Source organism: Trichosurus vulpecula, chromosome 6 (assembly GCF_011100635.1).
Source record: "Trichosurus vulpecula isolate mTriVul1 chromosome 6, mTriVul1.pri, whole genome shotgun sequence".
Classification (NCBI taxonomy): domain Eukaryota; kingdom Metazoa; phylum Chordata; class Mammalia; order Diprotodontia; family Phalangeridae; genus Trichosurus; species Trichosurus vulpecula.
In genome coordinates, this window is record NC_050578.1 from 184,459,442 (window position 1) to 184,482,719 (window position 23,278).

At 34.2% G+C, this 23,278-nt stretch overlaps 1 protein-coding gene across 1 annotated transcript in view; it reads left to right on the forward strand.

The window, feature by feature from the left end:
- SEPSECS (Sep (O-phosphoserine) tRNA:Sec (selenocysteine) tRNA synthase) overlaps window positions 1-22,165 on the forward strand; it is an 84,935-nt gene extending 62,770 nt beyond the window's left edge. The window contains exons 9-11 of the mRNA XM_036763026.1: window positions 5,962-6,055; window positions 16,421-16,511; window positions 18,075-22,165. Coding sequence (XP_036618921.1) covers window positions 5,962-6,055; window positions 16,421-16,511; window positions 18,075-18,387 — 498 coding nt within the window. The 3' untranslated portion in view covers window positions 18,388-22,165. The remainder of the gene's footprint in view (window positions 1-5,961; window positions 6,056-16,420; window positions 16,512-18,074) is intronic.
- The last annotated feature ends 1,113 nt before the right edge of the window (window positions 22,166-23,278 follow it).

Here is a 23,278-nt window from a genome sequence, read left to right on the forward strand (position 1 = left end):
TAAAACTTTAGATTTTAACAATTTCATCTAACAAGCAATCTTTTCATTGAAAATGTGGATATTCTCCATAAACCATAATTGCAGATATGTATTATGAATATTGGTTTTTTATTGGATTTGTTGCAGAAGTAAGGACCTCTTTTGTTTAAATGTACTTGCTCTTGAACTGTGAAAATTTAATAGTGATAGTTTATTGGTTCAGCTCTGGAGTAGCTAAGGCAGAGCTATTATGCTCTCAGCTAGAGCTATTTATATACTATCACTGAGAACTCCTTTTTATATTATTGGTGTTATTGCCTACTAAAAAAGGAGTGTTAAAAGAAAACTTAGGAATTTTTTTATTCTATGCCCTTATTCGCAGCAATGATATTTTTAGAGGTTATTTCATCCAAGCTTAGATCTTTGCAGAAAAGGCTGTATCATCTTTGCAGTAAAGGCAGACAAGAACTCAGCTTGAAATCTTTCCTTCTCAGTCCTGTTTTGAAGGGGTGAAAGGATCAGACGGAGTGGAACTCAATGTGTGAATTGAACCCCTTTGCCTGTAGCCCCTTCCTGATGAAGAAATCTACTTGATTGAGGAGAAAGTGGCTTGAAATTGTCTGCCTTTTAGAAAAAAGTTTAAACTACAAGAAGCTCCTTCTGAACTTCTCTATGCAAAATGAAAAATAAACCATAGTGGTTATACTTATTCCAGTTTTGCTTCAAAAGAGAATATTTATCTTGGACAGTTTTTCCTTCCAAAGAAAAGCACTCTAGCATAATAGGTCAGGCAAACATTCTTTTAGAATTAGTTCCTGTGAACATCTATTGGACTGGTTGTATACTATTGGATTGGTTGTATACCAAGGATAAGCTACTGCAGGGTAACTGGGTATTTACGATATGAAATAGAATGGACAAGAAGTGTTGCTATAGGAACATAAAATATTTCAAACCGTATTATTAACAGTAATAGTTATTGACATTTATATAGTACTCCAGAGTTTACACAGTGCTTTAGAATATGATCCTCACAATAAACCTTTAAAGAAGGTGGTGCAGGTTTTATTTTCCTTATTTCACAAATGAGGAAACTGAAGTACAAGGTTAAAGGACTTAACCAAGGTCTCTCAGCTGGTAAATTTAAACCCGGGTCTTTGAACCCAGATCCAGCTCTCTTTCCACTCTACCATATTTTTCATAGTCATGGAATATTTAAAACACCAGCTAGATTTGTAGTCATCATTTTGGCTTACATAGTTAAAACCAGTCTTCAGATAGCTTTAGTAGTAGAAGTGCCTACAGACAGTGGTTATAGTTACATAGGAAATCATGTATCAGCTTTTTAAGCTGTCTGCATCCAATGATAGTATTATAGTAAGCATTATGATCTCAAACATAGGGTGTGTGTGTGTGTGTGTGCGCACGTGCATGCATGCATGCATGGGTATGTGTGTATGTACATGTGTTTTGACCCTACTGGCTCTACTTGTAAGATTTGAGTGGAATAAAACTGAAGGGACATGAGGTTCAGGGAAAGCCCCTAGTCCCAGTCTCTAGACCCTGTCCAAGTATGATAAATGGGAGGTTTCTCCCTTTAGGACATGGAGTTCATATACTCCTATCCCTTGCTCTCTGCACCCCCTAAGAGGAATCTTGGGAGGTAAGTGTACTAATAGTAGTTTCAGACCTCTCATCCAGGGTTTATAACTAAGACATCCCAATATAGTGCCAGAGGTTTGACATATCAAAGGGAATTCCTGTGAGGTAATTAGGAAGCAGATACTGTGGAAGGAAGAAGTAGGTAAAGCAGTCAGGTTTATTTAGTGCATACTCTTGACCAGAAGCATCTTGGGCAGAAGAAGGAACACTACCTTGATGGGTCCTTCACAGGTCAGTTGTAGTGGGAGAGATTTGGCCATAAAAGGGTGAAGGGGACTTGTATAGGGGATAAAGTGGGATCATTCCCTTCTTTCCTTTACTTGGCAAGAGGCTGGTGGTTAATAATATGATGGTGTAGGACATAGGTTTTGATATGCTAACTAGGCAATTCCAAGATGGTAGGGAAGGATTCCAGTAGTGAAGGGGCAGGGGCTGTTATGGCTGGCAAGCAAGACACTCTAGAGCAGATGAGTCTGTTTCCACAATTCGGCCAGCAGCTTCTGTGGGGGTGTAAGATCCACCCACAGCCAGCACCCAGAAAGCTGCTGGCACGCTGGGAAAGCACAGGTTCTTTTGATCTGCTTTAATAGGGAAAGCAAGGTTAAAGGGGTTGACAAGTTTGCTTTAATCCAACATACAGACAGCATTCACTTAGTTCAGGGGAAAATTCCAGCACCCTGAACTTCAGAACAAAATACAAACAAATTACAAATAACAGACAGACCCAATACAGATTCATAGTTACCAACATCTAGGTTCAGCCCGGGAGCTCAGAACAAGGGCTGGCCCAGAGTCACGTGCCACCACTGCTGTGAGTAAGAGAGCTCCAACGGAAAAAGGATCTTCAAGCTGTCTTCTCTCCTCTTATAGAGTTTTTGACATCATCAAGCATCGTCTGAATGACCAGAGCCCAGGCTCTGGTGATTGGTTCTTGAGTTGGCCCCTCCCCCTAGGACCCTGGGAGGTTCACATCCACATAGATGAGGCTAACACCCAATAGGGAATGGCTCTGGAGTTAACACCTCCCCCCAGCCAATCCCATCCTGGGCCCCACCCCAGTCACCAATCCGCACCCACATAGGTTCCACACCCAATAGGGCTCTGGGCCTGGGGCCCAGCACCTAGCAGGGCTCAATGAAACACACTGAGTTACTGAAAGAAAACAATGGCCATTTTGCTTACCAACACAGAGTCAAAGGTCAGTAGGGGTGTGTGTGTGTGTGTGTGTGTGTGTGTGTGTGTGTGTGTATGTGTAAAAATATACAAACATTGTATTAGACTTCTCACATCAAGTTGTCTTTGAAATCTTTGACCATTTCTTTGTTTTTATGAACTCTTACCTATATAATTACACAATAATTGCAGTCAAATGTGAAATTCCATTTTCAGCTTAAGCTAAAAAGTGAAATAGTATGTATTTCAAAGGAACACACTAATCATTGTGTCATTGTATAAGAATTTTTAAATGATTATTTAAGACCAACTTCTGCAAGACTTGGTGAATTTTTTGCCTCTGTGGGGGTTTTGGAGGCATTATGTTTCATGACTGCAAATCAATTTGCAAAAAGTCTACTGAAGTGTAATACTTTAATATAATTTAACATACTCATGTACCATGGTGTGAAGTTGAGGTTTTTTCCCTTATTCAGAAATAAAGCTGACATTAGCATTCAAGTATACAGTTCAGTTTATCTCTAGTGAGAAGTCTTTTAAAATTAAGTTAAATATAGTACAAAGGGCAGAGAGAATCAATAATATTTCATTTCTTTTAAGTAAGGTCTTTCTATATATATTTTCTTGGTGTGCTTATAAATTTCTCATTATAGGAATATTTTATAATATATGTCAGTTATAGATTTAACCATAATAAAAATAGTACTGGTTCTGAAATCTTTTATCTGCCCTGTAGAAAACTGCTTAGCTAAGTCTTTATATAGGAGATAGATGTTTAATGTATTTTTAAAATAACTTTTAAATACTGTGAATGTTAATGTAAAAGTAGTAAAATTTAAACACAGTAAGTATCTTGTTCCACTTGCTATATGTAGCACTGTGGATTTGAGACCAGGCGACTTTGGTTTCATTGCAGGCTCAGATACTTCTTAGTTATATCATTATCGTCAAATTACTTCACCTCTCTGAACTTCACTTACCTCATCTGTAAAATAATAATAATACTTAACATTTATATAGCACCTACTATGTGCCAGGCACTGTGCTAATATAAGTGCTTATAATTATTATCTCGTTTGGTCCTCAAAACAACCCTGGTAGGTAGGCACTGTTACTATCCCCTTTTTATAGATGAGGAAACTGAGACAAACAGATGAAGTGATGTGCCCAAGGTCACACAGGTTCTAAGTGTTGGGAACTGAATCTGAAATCAGGTCTTCTTGACTCCAGGCCTGATACTCTATCTACTGTATCACCTAGCTAGAAAATAATACTTGTATGACCTATCTCACCAGGGTGCTTGTCAAATTACTATATGAAGTGAATTATTATCATAATGATTAAATAATTGGGAATTCTTCTGCTTACTGAAAAAATACTGTACTTTGTGCACAATAGTGCTCAATATGTATCCTGCAGTTTTCCAGTGGAACTGCAATTTCTTCATTGTGGCTATTCCTGTTAATGCTACAGATCACAAGCTATTCATATTTGCTTATCCTGTTTGCTTCTTATATGCATCCTTACATAAATTCTTCATGAGGTTTGGGAGGGGTCACTTTACATTGCTTTTATACCATTAGAACATGAGCAGTGCTCATTGATTATTTCTCATTCTTGCTACTTTATTGGCCCATATTTTCTTGTCATACACTTCTCTAGTGACATCTTTTATGCCACTTCACTTGCACAGTTTTTGGTTTTAGTTGTATTGCAACCTAATCACAACTTCCCTGTGCCTTTCCATTACCTTTTGGGTGACCTTCAACCTGAATTCCTAAGAAACTGATATTCTATGACTTGTAGTCATGTAGCCTCACTAGAAGAATGTTGTTTAAAAAATGGCCTTTTGTTTAGGGAAGAATCATCATGTTATTGAAAATCCCATCTTGTTGCCTACTCTCCTCCTTTTCAATTCACACCTTAGTTCATTATCCATGGACAATATCTGTCTAAGATATATGTGCTAATGATGGACCATTTCTTTGGGTTTTTTATCCAATTGCATATCATAAACAGAAGACGTTCTTTATCCTTTTAGTTTTCCTAATTTAGGTGGTTAGGTTGAATCCTCTTCAATGATTATAAGTGGCATTAAGAAGTCTCTGTAGTATAGTTATACATAACTATCAATATGTAATTTTCAGTTATCTTAACATTTTTATGGCCTAAAGGTTTTCATATTGCAGTGACAGTTGAAACCATGTTACCAAATACAAGGATTGTTGCCGCAGTTTATACAGTAGCATTAACAAATGAATAATAAAAATGACCAGAATGTTTCCATTAGAATATTAGAAATGAGCACTGAGCAATTATCTTTTTAGTATGTCAATAAATTCAAAAGAGCTCTGGGTATTTGGGAACAGTTTCTCATTTACAGAAAAAGCCAAAACAAGGGAGTACAAATTAACTATAAATCATATTCCCGAAATTGTACTATTATTATTGGATATGGATAGTTATGACAACAGTAAAAAAGTAAGAATTTACAAGCCCATAATAAAAAAAATCACCAGCATTTCTATACTCCTTTAAGGTTTGCAAAACACTTTACAAATATTAGCTTACTTGATCCTCACAACAACCTTGGAATGTGGGCGTTATTATTATTTCCATTTTATAGAAATTGAAGCTCAGAGACGGTCTCATTGCTTGAGGCAGGATTTGAACTTGGATCTTCCTTCCTCCAACTCCAGTATTCTTTCCACTAATGCTGTTTCTTCATCTGTTGTAAAAGGCCATGCCCGTTTCCAGTTCCTGAAGGATTTTGCCAACATTGAATTTACCTTTTTTCTGCTCAATAAAATGTAAAGTTCTTGGGAACTGGGACCAATTCATTATTGTCTTTGTGTTCCCACTTCTTAGAATAGTGCTTGGTATATAGTGAATATTTAATAAATACTTGTTGTTAAATGAATGAACAAATGAATTTTATTATGTGGAATCAGAGGAGAGTTGAGACCTACTTTTAATTCCTAAAAAAATTCTTCAGCTCCTTGGGACTGCCTGTGGATGGGTTAATTTATATGGCAGGTTTAATGTTATTTTCAATTTATTTTTTTCTGCTTATGTTAAGTCTAGCAATTAATAAGTATTCTTTTAAATTTTTTTGAATACCATTTTCTCTCTTTTTTTTTTTGGCAGGAAATGTTTTCGTATTTATCCACTGAAGTAAAAAAACTATCAGAACTCTACAATGAAAGACTGTTGGATACATCTCATAATCCCATATCTCTAGGTAATTTTCCTTCTTATTTCTCATAAATATTTCCAACTTAATGAGCCCTAAACTACTTTCTAGAAGGAAATAAATCATTTTTGGTAGCTGGGTAGACTTTCTGGCTTCATAGGTTTCAGTAACTAAATCCTCTGATCTAGTAAAGTTTCACATAACTTCTGCTTGACTTATTTCTAGGGAGTCTCCTACACACTGAGAAAATCTCAATCAAAACAGATATATTCATCATAAGTACTTAGACTGCTTATGTATATACATTATAGCAAGTAACAGGAATTCATCGTGTAATACATATTAAACCTTATTTCTGACAGTCTTTTTTTAGAAGTTGTATTGTTTTTGTACCAGTCACTTCTACTTAATTTCTTTCCCCCATTAACCATTCCCTTTTAAAACAAAAAAATTTAAGCAAAACCCAATAATGTGGTTGACTATGTCTGAGAATGTGCACTGTTCAGGGCAGCTAGGTGGCTCAGTGAGTAGGCCACTGGCCCTGGAGTCAAGAGGACCTGAGTTCAAATCCGGCCTCAGACACTTGACACACTTCCTAGCTGTGTGACCTTGGGCAGGTCACTTAACCCCCCCTCCAAAAAAAAAAGAGAATATACAGTGTACAGGATCTATAGTCTCTCATCTCTCCTGAGAAACAGGAAGAGATAACAGTAAAAAGTTCTGCCAAATAGCAAGCAGATCTGCCAGTCGACTGGTAAGGAAGGAAGAAAAAGCTACACCTTTTTTTCTTATGTCATTGATACATAATTTTGGAGAGAGGAGAGTTTAGACTTATAATTTTTATTGATGTAGGAAACTCTTGTAAGAAAATTCCTTTTACCAGTGCAGATTGACAGTTTACAAACTTAGAAAGTAGGCACGCCGAGAAGTTAAGTGATTTTTTTTCTAGGGTCACAGAGCCCACGATGTGACAGAACTTGAATCCAGGTCTTCCTGACTCCAAAGCTGCTGCTTTTATTCACTCTAAATTCTTTAAAATTAAAAAGAGAATTGTCTCCCAAAAAAGAGAAAAAAGAACTATTTGTACGAGAATATTTATAGCAGCTCTTTTTGTGGTGGCTAAGATTTGGAAATCAAGAGGATTCCCTTCAATTGGGAAAAAACTAAACAAGCTGTGGTATATGATTGTGATGGAATATTTTGCTATAAGAAATGACAAGTAGGATGATTTCAGAAAAAACCTGGAAAGACTTACATGAACTGATATAAAGAGAAGTGAGCAGAACCAGGAGAACGTTGTATACAGTAACAGCAATATTGTATGATGAAGAGCTGTGACTGACTTAGCTATTCTTAGCAATACAATGAACCCAGACAATCCCACAGAACTAATGATGAAGCATACTATCTGTCTCTAGAGAAAGAACTGATATTGTTTGAATACAGACTGAAGTATGCTCTTTTTCACTTTTTTCTTTCATTCTTTTTCTTTTATTTGAGTTGTCTTTTACAAAATGACTAATATGGAAATGTTTTACATGATTGTACATGTATGACCTATATCTGATTGTTTGCAGTTTAGGGAAGGGGAAGGGGAGAGGAGGGAGGGATAGAATTTAGAATTCAAAACTTTGAAAAGAATAATAAATGTTTAAAAATTTCTTTAACATGTAATTGGGCGGAAAATAAAATAGATATTTAAAAAATATATACAAGAGTCCCAAAAGTCTTAGTGCACCTTTAAACATTAGCTGAGATACACTGGGACTTTTGGAATATCTTATATTTGACAATTTCTACAGCATGTACATATTTATTAAAATTTTCATGTAATGACTGTCAAAAAAAAGGAGGAATGTCTGAATTTCTATACATCCTTGAGTATAAAAAACGATATTACGTATTCTATTGCTTTTAAGGCACATTTATTTATAATTATAATATGTGAGTATATTTTTCCACATAAAGCAGATTATCAGATTTAATAATCATGTAAAGTACATTTTAACTGTTAAATTTGTTGTTTTAAGAAGTGCGAACTCCTAGCCAAGATTGCTGCCTAAACTGAGGAAGACCTTCCAGCCCCCACATATCTACCTACTCCATCAAAAACCTGAAATTCACGACAGACTGAGTAATGATCCAGAAATGCAGTGAAAAACTATAGTAACCGATTTCTTTCACCCCCAAACCCAATCAAAAGTCAGCCAGAACCCCATAGGCAATAGGAAAAGGGGCTACAGGCCAAGTTGGCATCAACACAGGCAAACAAGCTGGCAGCCTCCTGTTACTACCTGAGGCTGGCCAGAGACAGGTATTCTGCAAGACTATCTAGATGTAGCAAGAGCAAAGTACTCCCTTCAGAAAGCCCCAGCATAGTGAGAAGGCTGAAGAGGAGACCTTGAAAGCCACCAGTAGTAGTAGGGACCATTATGGCATAGCACTGATCAGACCTAGGCAGCCCATATGCTCTGAAGACCTTAACACTTTGTCCTGAGTTGCCATAAAGAATCCTGAAGATCCAGTGCTCTGAACTTCAGAGAGGCATAACCCTGGGAAGTGGAGGTCGGTTTAGGAATCTGTATGACCTTAGGTGAGACCAGGTAGCACTTAAAGTTTCACTCAATAGAGCAGAAATCTGAATCTAATCCTGACACACACACACACACACACACACACACACACACACACACACACACACCAAAAACCAGAAAACAAAACACAATTCAGGAACTAAAGCTGGAAAGATGAGTAAATGAAAGTCAGCAACTAAAAGTATTAGCAAAAATGTAGCTCTAGAGATGCCTAAAATTTCAGCCTAGAAGGAAATAGTAAGTCTTCAAGCAAGAGACTTTTAAGTCTCAACTAAATTCCCATCTTTTACAGGAAGTCTTCTTTAACCCCAATTAATTCTAGGCCTTTCTTCTGTTTTGTTTTTTTTTTAACAATTATTTTTATTTATTGCATTAAACATTTCCTACTTACATGTAACAAATTTTTGACATTTTTAAAATTTCGAGTTCCAAATTCTCTCTGTCTCGCTAGTCTCTGCCCCCTTCTTGAGAAGGCAAGCAATTTGATACGATTATATGTGTGAAATTATGCAAAACATATTTCCATATTAGCCATGTTACAAAAGAAAACACAAAATTAAACAGTAAAAATAGAGAAAGTAATAAATATGTTTCAGTCTGCATTCAGAGTTCATCAGTTCTCTTTCTGGAGGTGGATAGCGTTTTTCATCATGGGTCCTTTAGAATTGTCTTAGATCATTGTCTTGATCAAAGTAGCTAAGTCTTTCACAGCTGATCATCTTTCAATATGCTGTTACTGTGTACAATGTTCTCTTGGTTCTGCTCACTTCACTTGACATGAGTTCATATGAGAAATCAATATTTTTTCTATTGTTTGGATCTGTATTTGTGTGAAAAATGTTTTGTAATTAATTGTATTCATATAATCCCTGGATTTATCTTGGCAGGCAAACTCCCAAGTATTTTATATTGTCTGCAGTTATTTTGAATGAAATTTCTTGTTTTATCTTTCTGCTGTTCAGTTTTGTTGATATTGTATAGAAATGTTCATGATTTGTGTGGGTTTATTTTATATCCTACAACTTTGCTGAAGTTGTTGTTTCATCTAGTTTTATAGTTGATTCTCTAGGGTTCTCTAAGTGTACCATCATATCATCTGCAAAGAGTAATAGTTTTGTTTCCTCATGGCCTATAATTATTCCTTTAATTTCTTTCTCTTATTGCTATAAGCTAGCATTTCTAGTACAGTATTGAATAATTGTGGTGATAATGGACATCCTTGCTTCATTCCTGATCTTACTGGGAAGGCTTCTAGCTTATTCCCATTACAGATAATGTTTGCTAATGATTTTAGATAAATATTACTTATCATTTTAAGAAAAGTTCCATTCATTCTTGTGCTTTCTGTTGTTTTTAATAGGAATGAGTCTTGTATTTTGTCAAAGGCTTTTTCTGCATCTGTTGATACAATCATTTTTTTGTTTTTGTTATTGATATAGTCAGTTATGTTAATAGTTTTCCTAATATTGAATCAGCCCTGCATTCCTGGTATAAATCCCACCTGGTTATGGTATATTATCTTTGAGATTTAACGCTGTAATCTCTCTGTTAGTATATTATTTAAAATTTTTGCATCAATATTCATTAAGGAAATTGGTCTGTAGTTTTTTTTCTGTTTTTGTTCTCCCTGGTTTATGTATCAAAGCCATATTTGTGTCATAAAGGGAATTTGAGTAGGGCTTCTTCTTTACCTGTTTTTTCAAAATAGCTTATGTAGTATTTGGATTAATTGTTCCTTAAGTGTTTGGTGGAATTCACTTGTAAATTCATCTGGTCCTGGGGATTTTTTTTTAGGGAGCTCATTGATGGCTTGTTCAATGTCTTTTCTAAGATAGGGTTATTTAAGTATTCTATTTCCTTCTCTGTTAATCTGGGCAGTTTATGTTTTTGTAAATATTCATCGATTTCACTTAGATTGTCAGATTTATTGGCATATAATTGGGCAAAATAGCTCTTAATAATTGCTTGAATTTTATCTTCATTGGTGATGTTTTCACCCTTTTCATTTTTGATATTAGCAGCTTGGTTTTCTTTTTCTTTTTAATCAAATTAACTGGGTTTTTTTTTCCATCAAACTAGCTCTTAGTTTTATTTATTCAGTGGTTTTTTTTTACTTTCATTTTTATTAATCTCTCCTTTGATTTTCAGGATTTCCATTTCTGATGTTTATTTGGGACTTAAAAAAATTTTTTTTAGTTGCATGCCCAGTTCATTGATCTCTTCTTTCCTTCTTTTATTGATGTATACATTTAGAGATGTAAATTTTTTCCCTAAGTACTGCTTTGGCTGCATCCCACAAATTTTGGAATATTATCTCATTGTTGTCATTCTCTTCAATGAAATTATTGTTTCTAAGATTTGTTCTTTGACCCATTCTTTTTTTTTCTTTTTTTATTAATTTATTTTTGTTTTCAACATTCACTTTCACAAGATTTTGAGTTCCAAATTTTCTCCCCATCTCTCCCCTCCTGCCCACTCCAAGATGGCATACATTCTGATTACACTTTTCTCCAATCTGACCTCCCTTCTATCACCCCCCCCCCCCACCTTCTTCCCTTATATTTTCCTGTAGGGAAAGATAGATTTCTATAACCTATTGCCCATATATCTTATTTCCCAGTTGCATGAAAATGCAGTTTTTAAACATTCATTTTTAAAACTTTGAGTTCCACATTCTCTCCCTTCCTCCTTCCCCACCCACCCTCATTGAGAAGGCAAGCAATTCATTGTAGGGTTATACATGTGTAGTCATGCAAAATACTTCCATAATAGGCATGCTGTGAAAGATTAACCATATTTCCTTCCATCCTATTCCATCCCCCATTTATTCTGTTTTCTCCTTTGACCCTGTCCGTCCTCAAAAGTGTTTGCTTCTGATTACCCCCTCTCCCTATTTGCCCTCCCTTCTATCATCCCCCCCCCCTTCTCCCTTTCCCCTCTACTTTCTTGTAGGGGAAGATAGATTTCCATACCCAATTGAGTGTATATGTTATTCCCTCCTTAAGCCAAATCTGATGAGAGTAAGGTTCACTCTTTTCCTCTCACCTCTCCCCTTTTCTTGCCTCTTTTATGTGAAATAATTTACTCCATTCTACCTCTTCCTTTCTCCTTCTCTCAGTACATTCCTCTCTCACCCCTATTCCCTCCAACTACTTTAATACTGAGAAAGGTCTCATGAGTTACAAATATCTTTCCATGTAGGAATGTAAACAGTTCAACTTTAATAAGTCTCTTATGAGTTCACTTTCCTGTTTACCTTTTCATGCTTCTCTTGATTCTTGTATTTGAAAGTTATATTTTCTATTTAGCACTGGTGTTTTCATCAAAAATACTTGAAACTCCTCTATTTCGTTGAATGTCCATTTTTTTTCCCCTGAAGTATTATACTCAGTTTAGCTGGGTAGGTGATTCTTGGTTTTAATCCTAGCTCCTTCAACCTCTGGAATATCATATTCCAAACCCTTTCATTCCTTAATGTAGAAGCTGCTAAATCTTGTGTTATCCTGATTGTGTTTCCACAATACTTACATTGTTTCTTTTTGGCTACTTGCAATATTTTCTCCTTGACCTGGGAACTCTGGAATTTGGCTACAATATTCCTAGGGGTTTTCCTTTTGATATCTCTTTCAGGAGGTGATCAGCGAATTCTTTCCATTTCTACTTTACCCTCTGGTTCTAGGATGTCAGGGCAGTTGTACTTAATAATTTCTTGAAAGATGATGTCTAGGCCCTTTTTTTTTTATCATGACTTTCAGGTAATCCAATAGTTTTTAATTATCTCTCCTTGATTTATTTTCCTGGTCAGTTGTTTTTCCTATGAGATATTTCACATTTTCTTCTAGTTATTCAAAAACTATCTTTTATTGTTTCTTGAAGTCTCATAGAATCACTAGCTTCTAATTTTTAAGGAATTATTTTCTTCAGCTCACTTTTTACAACCTCCTATATTGTCTTGGGCTGGAAGAATTTCCCACTCTGATTTTTTGCTTGCTGTGCTACTCCAGAATTCGATTTGAGCTGTTATTTTAAAGTTGTTTGGAGTGTAATATTGGGAAAGTTTAGCTGAGTGCTTTCTCTACTGTGTCATCTTGGCTTTGCCCCCAGAACTGCCCCCTTTCCACTGTTATTATCCTATTCACAGCTTGCTTTGCATGTTAACTCTCCTATTACAGTGTAAGTTCCTTTGTATCTCTAGTGCTTAGCAGAGTGCCTGGCTCATAGTAGGCACTTAATAAGTGTTGATTGATTGGCTTAAAGGAAAAAATGCATTTTTCACAAGGAGTACACAAGTACCTGCAAAAATGAAAAGAAAAATGAAGGATAAGAAAGCATAAGGAAAATGAAATAAAAGCACTGGAGGAAAGAATCAGGAGAATGAATAGCTTAGAAGGAAAAAAAAAATGTTAAACTTACTCAAGCAATAAACTCCCTGAAAATTAGAATAGACCAAACAAATCAGTTACTCCATAACACAATATAGTATACTAGAATAAGATCAAAATATTTTGAAAATGTAAGATAGCTGATCATAACCAACTAGAAATTGGAAAACATGTCAGGGCCATATCCTTTAAGAAGAATTTGACTCCCTGAAAATGAATTTTTTTTTAAGTCATAGACACTATTTCAAGAAATCACAAATGAAAACTTCCCAGAGCTCTTAGAACTGGAGAGCACAGTTAAGATAGAAGGAATTCACCCAGCACTTCCTGAAATATTCCCCCCCCCGCCCAAAAAAATCCCAAGGATCTCCTTGCCCTATTCCAGAGTATCCTTATCCATGAAAAAATATTGCAAGCATCCAGAAAGGAATTCAAGTACCAAGGAGCTACAATTGAGATCACACAATACATGATAGCCTCCACTATAAATGTCAGGAGATCTTGGAATACAGTACTAAGAATTATAACAATCTACAAAACTGAATACCATCCTTCAGAGGGGAAAAATAGACCTTTTATAGAATAGAGAACTCCAAGAATTTCTGATAAAAAAGACTAGAGCTGAGTAGGAACTTCAAAATACAAACAGAAGAGTCAAAAGAAACATATAAAGGTCAACTTGCTAGAACAATTGGATGGGTGTATATGATGATGCAGTGCTAACATTCTAATAGGAGGAGAAAAAATAGTGGTTTTCTCAGAGCTTTAATGTCTTCAGTAGGGTTGGAGGAGTTAAATATGAAAGAAAATCTGGATGCGTGGGTTCTATTCTGAGGATTTGAAGATGGATAAGAGGAAGAGAAAAGGAATACGCTAGAAAGAGATGAGTTTGGAACTTGCTCTTGTAATTGGAGTATGTAAGAAAGGTATATGGAAATGGAGGAAAGGAATGGGAAGACAAGCATCAGATAAATCTCACTCTTATTTGAAATAGACAAAGGAGAATTGAAAACACACTTAGTTTGGTGTAGAAAAATCTTAGACATAAAGGGAAAATAAGTGGGGATAAGTAGCCTCTAATAAAGCAGACTTCCTGATCCTGATGGGGGGATTAAAAGGGAAAGAAAAGAATTAGTATCTAAGGGGGACTGGAATACTTATCAACTGGAGAATGGCAGAACAAGAGAAGGAAGGAAAAAAATTAATTAGGATCTAAGGGGCAGAGGGATACCCATCAACTGGAAAATGGCAGAACAAATTATAGTATATGAATGTAATGGGATATTATGATGTTGTAAGAAATGAAAGAGAATTTTTTTTTGAAAGAGAATTTCATAGACACCTGAGCAGTATGCAGAGTGAAGTGAATAGAACCAGGACTACCATTATATGTAGACATAAACATTGTAAAGAAAAATAGCTTTGAAAGATTTAACTAATAAGTGTGATGGCCAACCACAATTCCAGAGGACCTTTTCCTGAGAGAGAGGTGTCATAGAGTCAAGGTTTCAAAAAATGTATTCATTTTTGGACATGGGTGCCATGGATTTATTTTGTCTGACTTATTCTAATTCGTTACAAGGGATTTTTTTCTCTCAAGGGTTGATGAGAAGCGATGAGCACAGTGAACAAAAGGAAGCATAGACAAAACAGTTTTGAAACTAATGTATGGAATTTATTATATAGTTTTTAAAAAAGTGTTACCAAATCTTAATTTCATATTCAGTCTTTTTTTATGTTCTGTATATACAAGAAAACATTATCCTAGTATTTAAGTTCATAATTTAAAAAAATTAAAACAAAGGTAAATGTGCCCAGTTTTCTAAAAAGCAAAAACTGTTATGAAACCCTTTAAAAAAAACTAGTTACCTCTTAAGAATGATGAACAAGCTAAAATTCAAGTCTCAGAATTGTTATCATTATTCAGTCCTTTCAGTCATGTCCTATTCTTCATGACCCCATTTGGGTTTTTTGGAGGGACAAACATACTTGAATGGTTTGTCATATCCTTCTCCAGCTCATTTTTCAGATGAGGAAACTGAAGCAAACAGTTAAGCTACTTGCATAAGGTCACACAGATAATAAGTGTCAGAGGCTGAATTTGAACTGAGGTCTTCTGATTCCATTGCTCCACCTAGCTGCCCAGTCTTGGAATTGCCTTTTTATAAAGAGGCAGCATGGTTTAGTAAAGAGCACTGGACTTAGAGTCAGAAAACCTTGGTTTGTGTCCTGGCTCTGACACTTTCTAGCTATGTGAACACGGATAAGTCGTTCAGTTTCTACAAGCCTCAATATACTCATTAAAAAATGGTTTTAATTATACCTGTACTATCTTCCTCATAGGGTTGTTGTAAGAAAAACACTTTGTAAACTCTAAGGTATTAAATAAATATTGTTACTGTTAATTGTTAATATATATAACACAGCTTGGTCTCATTTTATACGTTCAGGTATTCCTAGGGAGGCAAAAATTATTTAAGAAGTGTATGTTCTGTGATCTGGAATTATACCTTTTGACCCAGCAATACCACTATTAGGTTTTTTCCCCAAGGTGATCCGGGAAAAAGGAAAAGAACCTCTATGTTCTAAAATAGATATAGCAACTCTCTAAGAACCGGAAATTTAAGGGATGCCCTTCAATTGGGGAATGACCAAATAAGCTGTAGTATATGATTGTGATGGAATATTACTGTGTTGTAAGAAATGAGGAGCTGGTTGATTTTAGAAGAAAACATGGAAAGACTTGCGGTGAAATAATGAAGAGTGAAATGAGCAGAATCAAGAGAACATTGTGTACAGTAATAGCAATATTGTTCAAGGAATACTTGTGAATAGCCAAATTATTCAGAGTATTATGAATGCTTAAATAAACTACAGGGGACCCATGAAGGAAGATGCTCTCCACCTTCAGTGAAAGAACTAATAAATAGAAGCATGCATAGTATGGTTTTACATATATTTATAAATCTGTGTCAAGTGGTGGCCTCCTTTGGTGTGGGATAGTTTGGGAGGGAGGGAGACAGTTTGGAACTTAAAATGTAACCAAAAAACAAGTTTAATCTAATTTAAGAAGATGTGTATGTTCTACTAGCTATTCCCCATGCCTGGATTTGAATAATTAGGCAACTACATTGACCGTAGCATTGTTCTCATTGTTTACTTGGCTTTCTTACTAGCTAGAAAAATTACATAGTGATACTTTTTGAACATTGAGGTGGTTATAATCAAATGAATTTGCATTGCCATTTTAGCCATAATTTATTTAATACTTCAAACAGAATTATGAGCTGAAAATGACTAAAAGATGACGCACTTAGCACACCTAGTAGGTGCTTAATAAATACTTGTTTCCTTCCCCTTCTGCTTTCCTGTTCCTGAAGTTTTTGCAGTTTCTGGAAAAACTAAGGCTGTATTAAGACCCTGTTTTCTTTATTCAGCTATGTCCCTTAAAACATTGGATGAGCATTCTGACAAAGCTGTCACACAACTTGGATCTATGCTTTTTACTAGACAAGTGTCTGGAGCCAGGTAAGCATGTTTGAGAGATGCGATTGGTGTTTTGAGTTTGGCTTTTTAAGCTTGGTGTTTAATATCCATATATTTTATAATATTTTACATAATAATCACATGTTAAGTATATGCTGAAGCATACTTGGAGACTATTGAAGAGAAGACTGGTTCTTTCCAAAAGTACTATAAAGAACTTGAGGATGTCATCTAGCCCATAATCTTCATTTTTAGATATTTTTATACTTAAAACATTCCAGAAAGAAGAGCATCTTGTCTATTTTTTAAAGGTCTCAAAGTTTAAAAAAAATCAAAACATCTCTTGGTAAATAAGGATCTAATAATTCTAATGTGATTATTTTAAGTGATTGCAAGTATAACGTTTTTGTGTCATAAACACAAATGGTGATTTCACCAGCAATTTCTAATAAAAGATAGCCATTGTCAAGGAAAAGCTTGGTTCTTGAATTAAGTAGAATATGGAATTCTGTCTCTGGGAAAATTCACTTGAAAATTTTACTGTATAACTGTGGGTGTTTAGCTTGAAAAAATGCGTGTAAAATCTGGCTCATTTCATTTAACTTTTTATTAGGTCATAGAGAAAAAAAGAACTCAAATATTTTAATGTAACTATTCTTTATTTGCTTCAATGGAAGATTTTATATTTTTCTGTGGAGTAGATAAAGGGTAAGGATTCCCCATCAGATGACAAGCTCTTTTACCTTTGATTATTCCATGTTCTTCATTGGTGAACTTCTGCTGTATGTATCTTAGTTTGGTTCTTTTAAACTTGTCATCTTGACCTAACCTTCAGCCTTGTTTTTGTTTGTTTTTATATAGGCTGATTTTTTCAAACTGGCTACCAAGTGCCTCTAGTACGTAGGACTATAGGTAAAGAGCTTGAAGGGATCTTAGACAGCACTAGTGTAACCTCCAAGGTCACAGAGGTAGTGACAGAGAGAGGGGAGATGAATTGGAGTCCTCTGGTTTCTAAAGAAGTGCTTGTAGTTGACTGAGGCCCTCTGCTCCAAGTGTTCAAGCTTTAACTCTGCTGATACATAAACTAGACATGTAACAATAAAAATTAGGCATTAGAAACTCTTTTCTTAAGAGCTGTTGTTATTAATTGCCTGCCTACCGCTGAACCTACAGCAAGTATGAAAGTGGCAGGTTGGGTCAGGGATTTGACTGTCCCTTCTTTATCACTTGCAATGCATACTTAACACAGTGCTGAGTACATAGCAGAAAAAAATAAGTACTTGATGATTGAGTGATAAGACATTGAAGTGGGGTTACTGGTGCCAAGTAGAAGTGGCATGCCCCTGTTTTTAGGGACCCCAGAGAGGCATTTAGAATTGGACTAAGACTACATATTTATAGTAATGTTGATGTATGTGGTTTTGTTCTCAACAGATTATTTACATACACACACATAAATATGTATATATGTATTTATATGTATATATGTGTGTGTATATTTTTATATATATGATACTTTGCATTAAAATTTATAGGTGGCATTGTGTTAATAGCATCAAATATATTAAATAGCTAATGGTTTACCAAATACATTTTTCCTTTCAGGGTTGTGCCTCTGGGGATTCTGCAGACTGTGAATGGCTACACTTTCAAAGGCTTTATGTCACATGCAAATAACTATCCTTGTCCTTACCTCAATGCTGCAGCAACAGTTGGAATTAAAAAACAAGATGTAGAATTGTTCATAAAAAGGCTCGATAAATGCTTGAAGTCAGTGGGGAAAGAAAGAAGCAAAGAGAGTGATGGTGATAGTGCAGTTAATAATTGTAACATCACTGAAGATGTGAATATTCAAGAAATGGCCTTAAATCTGGATAATGTAGTTGTTCTTGATGAATGCAAAGAAGTTTATTCCTGACATTTGCAGTGTTTCCATTTATAGTTTGAAATAAATTTTTGAAGATAACTGCAATGAATAATAATTTATAATTTTTTAAAATTAATAATTCCTTTGAAAATGTTTAGTTAATGAACTTGAATAGAGAGTGAATTGAGTTAGCAAATGATTATTATCTTTTGATTCTTGGGCTGTTTCATAATTATGCCTCAATCTTTATAATCTTCCACAGAATAAAATACACTTAACATTTTTCTAACTGAAAAGTAGTCAGCTATGCACTTTTATTCAAGTAGTCCTTACTAATACAATGATAATAAAATTGCCTATAATTCTCTTTGAAATATTTGAGCTGTTTTTTTCCTGACTGTGCTTCCTCATTTGCACATTATATATGTCCTAAGTTTGTCCTGTTGTGTAGTTCATATTTTGGTTGATAAATAGGCATATCCTAAGGAAGGTCGATTAAAAACACACCCGTTAGTTTGTTTTAAACAGTTTTTCAAGAAATGGTGAATTTTTCAAATTTTCTATAGTGACTTCAGTTATCTAGTTATACTTTTTAATGAAATACTTCCCTGTGGGTTCACAATGTGATGGAGTTACGAGAGTACCAGACTGAGAATTAGGCCTGTATTTTCATACCAAATTTGTCATTATCTGATTGTATATCCTTGAGCAAGTCAGTTACTTCTGGGGTTCAGTTTCCTTCCTGTAAAATTAAAGGATTGATAGGGATAAAGGATTGATCCCTTTCTGCTCTAAAATTCTTTGATCCCAGATTCCTCAAACAAATACCCTGTATTTTGGCATATGAGAAGCATGAGAGATGGTCAAGATTAATAATTCCAAAACTGCATTTTTATTAAAGCAAATTTTAAAATGCACATGTCCATGCTTTTCTTTAAGCTCATAATATTTGATCTTTTGAATCTATCTACTATAAGGTAACATGTTTACATAATCTTTGGGGGGCAGCCAACACTAGGATTGATTAACTTAAGCATATTTGGACATGTGCATCTGCTAGGATAGAAAATGATAGTGTGAAAATAGTTGCTTCTCATGAAGTATTCCTGAAATTCCTTAACTGTGGTATATGTAAGGTATTTGGCTTATGTTCCACATAGATCAAAATGTCAGAAAAACTCCCAATTGAGATCTGACTGTACCTTTGATTTCACGATTGAATCTTTTTTGATTGATTTGGCAAATTAAGTTTATTTTAAAGAGAGAATTTTCTGGTATTTGGGCTTACATGAAGCATTAGTTAAACTTTCAGTCTGTTTTCAAATGTTAGCTACAACTTATACAAGTTCCACTAAATATGAAAGGAATACTTTATAAACAAATGTAATAATGTTTTAAAAATCTTATCTGCCCCCAAACTCTTAATTAGGAAATTTTATATTCTAAGCATCACATTCATACCTGTGTTTTCGTTGTAAGTTATCTTTTAAATATAAACAACATTTTAAAAATTAAATTTACTTTTGAAATTTTGACTCATTTCACATAAATATTCATGAATAAAAACGTTGTGCAATGGTCATGTCAGGTTTTTTTTTTTGATTTTTACTGTTTGAAATGGGATTGTAGGACAAATAAAAAGCCAACCAGATGTAACAAAATCTCTAGAGCCTAGGAAAGTAAATTAAGTAATGATGCAAATGTAAATGCTGGCATTGCAGCTTAATATACACGTCAGCCAAAATTGTTTTGTAGAAGAAGTCATCTATATTGTGTGATCATCATTTAGCTTAAGAAAGGGTAGAGCCCAGAGACTAGCAAATGTTTTCATCTGTGATATATCAGCAGTTCTTGGGCTTCAGCCGCTGAGTAGATAATAATACTAATTGAAGATAAATTACATGAATCCACATATAAATGATAGATATGGTATAACATTTCTGTTCTTAGTGTATAAAATTTGAGCTGCTATTTTTATTAATGCTTTTTAAAGAAGTTTTACATTTCTGGTTTAAATTCTTATTAGCCCTAAAACAGGTTTGTAATCACAAAAATAAAAAGTATTTTGAGCATGTGCCTAACCCCAAAATATACAACATAAATGTATGCAACACATAACGTATTCACTAACATGTTCATATATTGTATATTGTTAATAACAGTATACCTATAATATAACATGTTCATGAACATGGGGTCACATATTGTATGTTGTTAATGGCAAATTCTTTCTATGGCTGAATTCATAATTCAGTTGAATTATATATAAATTCCAGCAGAGGTATTTCTCATCCCTGCATAGGAAGGATTCTTAAGTCACAGTAAATCCAATAGCCTAGGCTAAAGTAATTTAATTTTAAAAAAATAAACAGTAGTGGAATATCCTTGAAGAGAAAACTGAATTAAAACCAAATATTGGTTTTAATATAATTTTAACATAATGTGCTTCTTACTACTGTATTTGTACATTTTAATGTATTTGAGATCAGGTTTTTATTTACATTTAGCTCTTTTAGCCTCATGCTAATGATTTTTTTGGTTACCAGTGGAGAAAGCAGCACCAAAAGGAACCCAGTATCAGTAGCTGTAATTTTTAAAGATTTAATTTTATTTGTTGATTATCTTATTAAGTAATTGAACATAAACTATTATTTAGCATAGTACCATTTATATATTAAAGAGCTTGATGATGATTTGAAGTAATAGAAATTTTTATTTCCATCTCAGTTAAACTTAAGTATATTTTTCATTAAATTATTGACCCATATAACTGATAATTTTCTAAGGCACATTTTATTTAACTGCACATAACATGGTATGCTATTCATGCTTAACTTATGGTAGTACAAAATTAAAAAATAAATTCTAGTGTTTGTGTCATGCTATTAAGTCTTTTGAGTTTAGTAACATTTAAAATTCAGGTAAAATTCGGCATTAGTGTTGATTTTATTTTGATATTCAAAAACTTATTCTCATAGTTAGAACTATTACACATCCATTCCAGGAACTCCTAAAGGAGTTAGTCACTATGCACATAAACTTGGATAAAAATAGTTTTGGTCAGCTTCCCATGTAATAAAAATTTCTTTGAGGACTTGAAATGGTTATCTTTTTTTTTTTTTTTTACTTAATTGACTTTTTAAAAATAGCAAATTTTCAGTAGCATTGAAGTTTGAGTATCAGAAGTGTTATAATGTTTAAGAAAATGCAAATAGTTTTTCTGAAAAAGGTATTCATACTTTTAACAGACACAAACTGAAAACTGTTTGTAATTATAATAAACAATATTTTCCCGTAGTCCAACACATTCTATTAATTTTTATTTGCATACTTAGTCCTTTGTATGATAAAGAATTATAACCATGTCCTTTTGTACCCTAACTTTGTTATTGTGCTCTTTTTGACTTTTTTGGATGCCACATGACAAATGCAAGATCAATAAGCTTATTTTTGTAATTTCTCACCTAGTGTACATTGTTCAATCTCAGGCCATACAAGAATTCCAGGAATGTTTGTACTCTTTTATTGCTAGCAGGTTGTGTTGGCTTTAATCTTAACTAAGATATGAATTGTCTATTTTTGTAGACTGAGTTTTTTGTTTTATCATTGTAATGGGAAACTGATACCAGTGAATGACAACTAATCATTGATCTACTTGTTTTGCTGAATGAAATAGTTGTTTCCAGAAATAATTTTGGTGTTTGATGTTAAAAATGAAAAAAACATACATTTATAATTTTTTTTAAAAAAAATCATCAAATACTAGTGAGTTGTATTTTATTTTGTCCCATGTGCAAATAAAATCTGAAAAGATCTCTAATTATCATAATCTTTACTCTTTTTTTCTTTTTCTTTTATACATTACTGGCACAGTTTGTAAATTGATCAGTTATTCAATTTCAACTTGTTCAGAAATCAATCAGAGTAGCCACACCTTGATGAGAACCATGAACCATGATTCTTGATTAAAAAAAAAAAAAGTTTCCTAGCAGCCACTGCAAAGGATTTGTTAGATAAAAGAGACAGGAAACTTAAAACCATTAAAGGATTTTCTAAATCATCTAGTCCTGTATTTGGAAATGCAAAAATTATACTAATCCACATTATTGTCCATTTCAGACTTGCAAGGCTGCATGTTTGAATTCTATGGGTATAATTTTAATTCCCTAAAATTAAACTGCATTAAGTTGTATTGGGATTTTATTTGTATTCCCATTGAAATCCAGTTTATCCTGTAGGTCTTTGACCATTATTGTTCTAGTCCCTGGCCCAGCTTTAATTTTAAAAGTATAATTGATTTTAGATAAATTATCTGAAACTTTTCAGGAAATAGCTTTTCAAGCTTTTTATTTAGGTGTCTTCCAGTTTCCTTTTGCATTTAAATTTGCAAATGCCTTCAGACTCATATAGAACATAACTTCCTTTTATTTCCTACAAGTGAAATTTCAAGTCACAACACAACAAAATTTACATGATGTATTAGAAAGAGAGATAGGGACTGAACCTGTGATCTGGTTGATACAGAGAACTCTCCCAGATGAGAAAACTCTGCTAATGCAAGTTGGCACCCTTTTCTGTAGTAAGGTTGGCAAATGACTTGACATAGTCACGTAACCATTGTACATGTCAGAGGCAAGACTTGAACCCAGGTTTTCCTGGCTCCAAGGGCCAGCTCTCTATTCATGAGGATACTGCTGCCAGAGATAGACATAGATGGATTGATGTTGATAAAATCTGTTTATATGTGCATATACCTAATAGAGACCTTTATATCATGTATATTGATCAAAGCTTTTGATGGAATCAGCAGACCATAGCAAATCAATCATTCAGTAAGGTTGTTATACTAAAATTCACAATAGAAAGACTAGTTATTATTAGTTTTGCTACTTAATTTCTAGTCTATTTCCTACTACCAGTGGAGAAGCAGCCAGGCTGCTAT